The 8,563-nt window shown below is 31.5% G+C and overlaps 1 protein-coding gene across 2 annotated transcripts in view; it reads right to left on the reverse strand.

Annotated features, from left to right (window-relative positions):
* Positions 1-6,735: 6,735 nt before the first annotated feature.
* Positions 6,736-8,563, reverse strand: part of LOC106306009 (inositol polyphosphate multikinase beta-like) — a 7,322-nt gene continuing 5,494 nt past the window's right edge. The window contains exons 1-2 of one of the 2 annotated variants that reach the window (XM_013742459.1): positions 7,956-8,051; positions 6,736-7,744 (exon numbers count right to left, since the gene is read on the reverse strand). In XM_013742459.1, the coding sequence (XP_013597913.1) occupies positions 6,885-7,730 (846 nt within the window). In that variant the 5' untranslated portion in view covers positions 7,731-7,744; positions 7,956-8,051 and the 3' untranslated portion in view covers positions 6,736-6,884. Of the gene's footprint in view, positions 7,745-7,955; positions 8,052-8,563 lie in introns of those variants that run through there. The other variant, XM_013742458.1, reaches the window with a different exon arrangement.

Consider the following 8,563-nt stretch of genomic DNA (forward strand, 5'->3'; position numbering starts at 1 on the left):
GTTTTAGATTTTGCATTCCTGATAACTTAGAATACTCAATAAAAGTAGAAACGTCTTTCTGAATAAAAGTAGCGATCATTACAAATAGTAGAATTCGTATTCCCCATATTTAGAATTATAGTAAAAAGTAGTTTGTACGTTCTAAAACAAGTAGATGGATGTGTTCACTCTAGAATTCACTTTCTGCTCACCCGTTTTGTGTAGAAACAGAATTCTACTTTTAGTAGAACGTAATTTAAAAACATTATTTATTATGTTTTTCAACCCAAAAAAAATATGTGTTTATGTAAATGGGTGTTTTATTAATTGTTTATATTTTTAATAATTTTTTTGATTTTTATAACTATTTTTTTCATTAATTTTAACATATGGAAAGGGTAAAAGAGAGAAAAAATGAAAAAAAAAATGGATTTATACCATAGGGACAACTATGTTGTTTTCTTGTTCTCTTTTGGCAATTTTCACACTAAGCTTTACATTGTTACGGGACAAATTAAAAAAATTTAACCTTATTTGACGTGGCATTTGTTCCGCGACCGTGTCGCTCTCCTAGTATGCCACCATTTGAAAACACTTTTCAACATTCCAAACCATTGTATAAATGTGTTCGATAAATTTGGCTTATCTATAAGACATAAACACCCCTAGTAAAGTTCTAGCAGTCGAAACTTTTTTTTGTGGTCCAGCGCCGCTGCTACTTGTCGTCTTCTGATTAGATAGAAAAGGCATACACGCGCTGGTTTTATCACGATTTATTTTTTAAATCTGGATAAGATTTAAATATTGTGTTCTGATTGGCTGTGCAGATTTCTTTTGTTTTTATCTGCACCCACTAATTCAAACACATTTATTATATAATAATTTTTTTAAAAAAATATAAAAATTATATCATAATTCAAGATTTTTTTATTTATAAATAGAGACTACTCTCGTTTCATTTGGATACATAAAAAAGTCATTTTTCATTATAATCAACTATTTTAGTGTTTAATCTTTTTTTTCTTGTTATAATCAACTATTTTAGTGTTTTAATCTTTTCTTTCATTATAAACATTATTTTTCATAATAGTCAACTATTTTAGTGTTTCTTAATTTTAGTTTTTTAAAATTTTTAATAATAATAAGTTTCATATTTTTGAAAATAAAATTTGGTAAATATCTTACTTAAAAAAAATAAATATGTTCTTAATTTTGATTGTTTTATTAATACAGATTTTGGTATTATTTAAAAATTAAGCTAAGTATAATAATTCAAAATAAATATTATTAAAAGTTATGTTATTTTTAGTTTTTAAATTAATTGTAAGAAACAAAAATATGAATTAAGAGTTGTGGGGTAGAGTGTTGAATTTTTTAAAACAAACCATTGTAGAGATGTAAAATGAAGTGAGTATTGAATAAATGAGGTGGAAGAGAGAGAAAATGATATAGAATGTTAAAATGAGAAAAAGAAGGTGTTTAGAATATGTGGAAGGTGTTGAAACCATTATACAAGGTCCTATGAAACAAACCAAATATTACAAACATAATATTTCTTCACATAATTTAACGGAGGGAGAATTGCCAAAAGTGACTCAAAACTTTTTTTTGAATACAAAAGTGTACCCCAAATTCAATCAAATGCAAAAGTAACCAAAAAGCCTAGTGAAATTACAACAGCCCCCTTGTGAACAAACAAAAAACATGTATTCAGTTTTACCATTATAACCCTCCGTTAGAGAAGACTTACAAACTTACAAAGAAGTCTTCTCTATGATGACTTCTTTGTAAGTCTTCTCGTTCAGTAAATCTAAAAAATAATTTTATAATTTTATAAAAAATATTTTGATGGGTAAAAAATTGAAATCATGTAATAATAAACATTTCTCAATGATGTAAATTTAGTTCATCTGAAATTGAATTATTTTCAACATAGATGAGTGAATGTATATTGACTCATGAGTCATTGGTGTAGGGTTTGGTAACATATGTTATAGTATTGTATGTATCTTTAGGGTTAGATTCTGATATCTTACCTTCATTTTTTTTTTCAAATTGACCTATATATGTTTAGTAACTATCTAATAAATTGATTTAAACACTTTCTAAGTTTTTTTTTTAAGTTTAAGACAGTTTTTTTGCATAGTAATTGATTTTAGGGTCTGGAAGACTCAAAGAAGACTTAAAAAGAAGTCTTCAGACACATCCCGCCTAAATTTTAATAGAATTTATGGTTCGCGCCTAAATTTCAAAGTCTTCCATAAGTCTTCCAAGAGTCTTTCATAAGTCTTCCAGGAGTCTTCCATAAGTCTTCCAAAAGTCTTCGAGAGAAAGTCTTCTCATGAATTAGATCTTAAAAATAATTTAAAATTTTTATAAAAAATATTTTCATGGGTTAAAATTTGAAATCATATAATAATAAACATTTTTCAATGATGTAAATTTAGTTTATCTGAAATTGAATTATTTTCAACATAGATGAGTGAATGTCGATTGGTTCATGAGTCATTGGTTTAGGGTTTGGTAACATATGTTATAGTTTTGTTGGTATCTTTAGGGTTAGATTTGAAATTTTATCTTCATTTTTTTCCTTTTTCAAATTGACCTATATATGTTTAGCAACAATCTAATAATTTGATTTAAACACTTTCTAAGTTTTTTTAAGTTTAAAAAGGTTTTTTTGCATAGTTATTTGATTTTAGGGTCTAGAACTCACAGAAAACTTAAAAAGAAGTCTTCCGACACATCCCGCTTAATTTTAAGTAAAATTTAGGGTTCCCGCCTAAATTTTGGAATAATTTAGGTTTTCCACCTAAATCAAAGTCTTCCATAAGTCTTCCATGAGTCTTACATAAGTCTTCCATGAGTCTTCCATAAGTCTTCCAGAAGTCTTCTTGGTCGAAAATATTAAACCTAATTGAAATTTTTGTCTCCATATATAAAAAAAAATTACACATTCTCTTTCTTCCTCTCAAATGACTGCAGCAAAAATATAATGTTTCTCACTCTAAAACTCTCCAACACTTATGTCTTCTCACTAATTTATCTTCTTTTTGTAGGTTTTTCATTACATGGTTCTCATCTTTCACTCTTTCAAAGGTAGATCTCTAAATTTTGGATATGAATTTATGTGTGTGTTTATATGTTAGATTCTAAAAAGCTATAGATTCAACATAGTGTAACTGTTTTGTTTATTTTGTAAGCATAAAATTTTTATTTTTGAAGTTTTCTCTGTTTTGAAGTTATTTGAATGTTTTTGAATTTGCAGGTTTTTCTAGATCTGAGAGACTTTGAAAGACTTCTCAGAAGACTCTCGGAAGACTTCTCAGAAGCCTTCTTAGAAAATCTTCTAATGCATTTTATGCTAGAAGACTTCCCATGAAGTCTTCAGGAAGTCTTCTGCCTAAAGTGGTATAAATTTTTGATATGTATTTTGTGTGTTTTATATATTAGATTCTAAAAAATTATAGGTCCAACCTAATGTGACTGTTTTGTTTATTATCTAAAATTTTATTTTTGAAGCCTTCTCTATTTTCAAGTCATTTGAATGCTTTTGAATATGCAAATTTTTCAGATCTAAGACATATTTTGGAAGACTTCTGGGTTAATTCTTGAAAGACTCTCGGAAGACTCTCGAAAGATTCTCGGAAGACTTTTTGGGAAATATTTTGTATTTTATGCTAGAAGACTTCCCACGAAGTCTTTAGAAAGTCTTTCAAAGTCTTCTGCCCAAAGTGGTACAAAGAGATGATGTGAAGTGGAGTCCAAGCTTATCTATGTTGAGGAATAATATATCGCTGTGTAATAATTTTGTTTATGGTCTTTTTATGATTTGTATGTGTAATATTTTAGTTGTGAATTATTTTGTAAACTTTAAGAGATGTTAATAAAAAAAATGGTAAATATGTTCATGTTTTGCCAAAAGTACTTGACTTCATTAGAGTTATTGATGCAACATATTAAAAAATATTTAAATCATTCTACCCTCACATAACAAAACACAACAACACAAAAACTTAGTAAAATTTGCTAAAACTAAGACTTCTCAAAAAACCTTAGTCAAATTCACAAAAGATCAAAATTCAATTTTAAGTGAAAGTTGAAATTTTAAATCTCATGGAAGTTAAAAATTGTATCTTATGAGGAAGACATCACAATCACATAACATCAACTTAATAAAACAAAATCATCGGAGAAGACTTCTCCGTTTAGCTAGAAACATTATTAAACATCAATGTTTGTAACTTCATAATTATCACCAATTAAGTTATAAATTCGATTCAGTTGTTCCAATATTGACTAATAAACATGAATTAGCAAGATGATATTAAAAATTAATTTTAATTTTGGATAAATTTGAAGTTTAATAAAGATTTACGTAGAAGACTTCTTTTGAAGTCATCCACCGAAGACTTCAAAAGAAATCTACTCTGTGTAGACTTCTTGCAGTCTACTCTATGTAGACTTCAAAAGAAGCCTTTTATTTAGGTCATTTTTGCAATTGCAAATTTATGAAGGAAGACTTCTTAAGAAGTCTACTCTACAAAAGACATCTTCGGAAGTCTTCCTTTGTAAATATTGGCTTACTTTTGAAATTGAAATTTTTTCGAAATTCCCAGAGAAGAGAAGTCTTCTCAGATAAACAGGTTACTTTTGAATTTGACCGAAATTAGTCAGAATTTTGACTTTTTGTAGAAGCCTTCTAGGGAAGCCTACCTGGAGAATCCTTCAAAAGAAGTCTTCTCTAAGTCTTCCGGAAGTCTTCTCAATGTCGCAAGAAGTCTGCTGGATTACTTTTGTAATTGACTATATTTGACTTTTCGAGAAAAGACTTCTTTAGAAGTCTTCCGTCGGATGATTTCTCTACAAGTCTTCTCTCGCGGGCAAAAGTTTGACCAAAACCCAAAATTAAACTCGAGAAGACTTCTAAAGAAACCCACGCAGACATCTTCCGGTATTGAGAAGACTTAGGGAAGACTTTCAGAAAACTTCTTTAGAAGACTTCTGTAGAAGTTTTCTCCAGGAAGACTTCCTTAGAAGTCTTCTACAAAAAGTCAAATTTCTGACCAAGTTCGGTCAAATTTAAAAGTAACATGTTTATCAGAGAAGAAGTCTTCTCTGGGAATTTCGAAATTTTTTGTTTACAAAGGAAAGTTAGAAGACTTCTAGGGAAGTCTTATATTAAAAACACACAAACAGTCAATTGCAAAACTAACCTATGCATTGACCAGAAGTCTTCTCGATGAAAAAGTCTTCTTCGTCGAACAGATCTGAAAAATAAAATGTAGTTCGCGATTTCATACCTTGAATTCGTGAGATGACTTGCGTGGTTTCTCCAATCACCCAGAACTTTACCACAACAGCTACCTACTCGTTAATCACCAAGAATCGTGAGCTTATGAACCTTCCATAATTTGTAATCAAAATCTTCAGTTTTTTTAATGAATTTTGAGAGAAAGTGTAAGATATGTGGTTTGTGTGGATAGGAAATGAGAAAAGATGAGAAAAAATTGAAACTTTAGGGCATTAACACTCTCAATTTGGTAGTTTATGGTGGTTAAGGTATTGATGTCAAAGGCAAAGTTGTAAATATTTGGTAACGATGGGAATGGTAAGGTAAAAACATTATTTTCGAAAAAAAAACAAAGTAATGACATTTTCGTAAATATCTAGAACTTCTAGGGTGAATTGGACAAAACAAAATTTTAAATAAACATAAGTTATTTTTGGGCGTTGACTTGAAATTTTGAGTCATTGGTTATTCACCGTGTGATTATTACTATACAAAATAAATGAAAACCAATATAACGTGATTCGGAGTTCGAAAATAAAATTTATATTTTTTTAAATTATGTTCTGCCTATTAACTGTATAACTAGACTAGGACTTTCGGGTACTCGCTAAAATTCGAATCGGATATTTTAAATTTTGTTCTAATTTGTATTACATACTAAATCCCTTTCTAATAAATTTGTTAACATGGATCCGTCCCTTTCCAGGTCAGTGGGTGAGTGACAGAGAGGCCGAGAATGTTGAGAGCAGGAAACTCTGATGCAGTGAGCACTGCAACGTTCGACTGGAGATAGTTATCTGCGTCTCCAGCTACAGTAAGTTTGGTGGACTTGAAATCCTGAGCGTTTATACGGATTCTTGCAAGGATAGCCATTAAGATGCTTTGTCCTCCCGGAGCCGTTGGACAAGTGTCTTGCATATTGTCTGAATCCGGAGATACATATAAGAAAATTACACAAAACAAGATCATGAAGAAAAATTTAATCAATGTGAATAATTTTTTTTTTTTAGCAACTGTTATCATTGTGAATAATTATGAAGAGCATTTAACTTGTAAATATTCAGATATATAGAAACAGCTAAAAGTGAAGCCAACAATAAAACATACATTCTGTTTCTAGGTGTTATGTTGGCTTAGAGTTGAGTAAACAACTTAGAGCATGATTAACCCAGAGTTTTTAGAAACCGGTTCTTAGCTTTTTTAGTTAAAAGTTAAGAAACAGTTTCTTAACTTCCGCTAAGAACCCACTCTAAGAACCCCGGTTTAATCAATGGTCTTAGTGGCTTTTTGAGTAAGATTATGTTCTAAGATGAAAACTGCTCCTAAGTAATACTTTTCACTAATGTTTCAACTTGCTGACGTTGACATTATTTCTTCTTCAAGTATTTTCTTACCTGAATATACAATGTAGCTTTGCTATGACAGGAAACCAAATAAGCTGCATAGGCTTAGCTAAGTTTCATGGAGATTTGGTTAATCCTCAAGTGAGAAGTACAGTACAATGGTTTGGTTCGGTTGGTATACCAAAAGTATTATACAATTGAAGGGAAAACATGAATGATCCTTAGTTTCCATTTTCAGAACTAGAAGTATCTGTTTCATCGCTGTTGTCCTAGCTCTCAAGTATATCTTGGATGAATTTGATAAAAGAGGAGAGTCCACCCAAGAAATTATGGTCGACGACACCATTTCCATCAAGAACATGCGTAAAATCCACCAGCTTTACTTGTGCCCGCGCACCTTCTCCTCCTTTCATCAAAATCGATTCATTCTCATAAAACATATAAACCGAGCAAGAACTGAAATGGTATAGCGTTTGAGTTTCAAACCAAGCTTTAAGCTCTAATAACTGCGCTAATATCCCACTAGAACTGCCATAAACTTCCGAGGCAAATGCACAGTCTGGTATCGAGTCAGCTAGCGAGTTCGATGACACAAACTTCCTTAGAACTAATCTAGCATCATCGACTTTGTACCCATGAACAACCTTGTACTCGACTATCCAAAACCTCGATTCTTGGTGGTCAAAAATCTTAAAACCAGCATGCCTAAACCCCAAGGAAACGGAGGTGGTCTCTCTATCGTTCTTTAGGCATTGGTTGAAATACTGTTGGGATACACCCGGGTACCATGTCCTAGATCCAATCTTAACATCCATTCCCGAGGGATTTGGGTAACCATAAACAACATCGTCAAGAACTATGTGTGGAAGCTTGCCAGATCCATTAGATGCTTCCACTACTTGAGTGCCGTGATACACGGGGAAATATCCACGGATATGATCCGGAACATTCTTGTTGGACGAGAAGGACTCGTAGAACTTAGCCTCGTTTTCCCCACGACCATTACTCTGAAATGGCTTGAAGAATCGGCCTTCTCCGTCCACGAGCGGACCAAGCCTCCCATCTTTAGCCATGTGACCAGCAACTTGGTGTTCAGGGTCCTTGAGCATCTTCATGCAGCAAACAGTATCTACGATAATAAGAAACAAGATTTCACCAGAAATTTTCTTAGTATCCTTCTTTAAAGACGAGGATCAAAAAGTTTCATCTATTGACTTGAGATATCTAGAAGCGTATTAAAAGTCAACGATCTTTCTATTAAACTAAGTACTGAATCGAACTACTAAGAACCTGGCGCGAAGACGAAGAAACAAAATTAACAACGAGGAAGAAAATATTACCAAGAAAATCTCCAGGGGTGCGAAAACAAAGATCAAAAGACGAATGTGTAGTTGTTTATGTAGTACAGTAGTAGAATAAGAAACGTAGAATAAACAATGCCCAGATAACTTTTACAAAAAGAAAAAACAACGACCAGATAAGCTATCTTGTCGGGAAGATGAATAAATATTGTAATAATGAATAAATATTGTAATAATGAATAAATTCTTTTTAACTATGAAAATCGGTTGAAACATGTTGTCAATTTTTTTTAAGGAAAAAACGACTGAAACATTAAACCGGAGTCGTGATTAGAAAATTGTAAAAACATAATTTGAAATACATAGAAAATGTTATAAACCATTTAGTAATCGACCCATTTATCAGCCCGTGTAGCAAGACGGGTCAAGCCCATCCGCAGGATCATAATGGCGCCTATCTACTCTTGTGTTTATCTACATTATAGTTGATGTTTATCTTACGTATTGCTAGTCATTATCTAGTTAAGGATAAGTACGATCTCATATCGATCCAGTACTTAGACCGTCATTACCATATATATATAAAGACCAGTTGGTCGACCTAATAATACACACAAGTTCCCCTCTTCATTCACAACACGTTATCA

Source organism: Brassica oleracea, chromosome C7 (genome assembly GCF_000695525.1).
Source record: "Brassica oleracea var. oleracea cultivar TO1000 chromosome C7, BOL, whole genome shotgun sequence".
Taxonomy (NCBI): Eukaryota; Viridiplantae; Streptophyta; class Magnoliopsida; order Brassicales; family Brassicaceae; genus Brassica; species Brassica oleracea.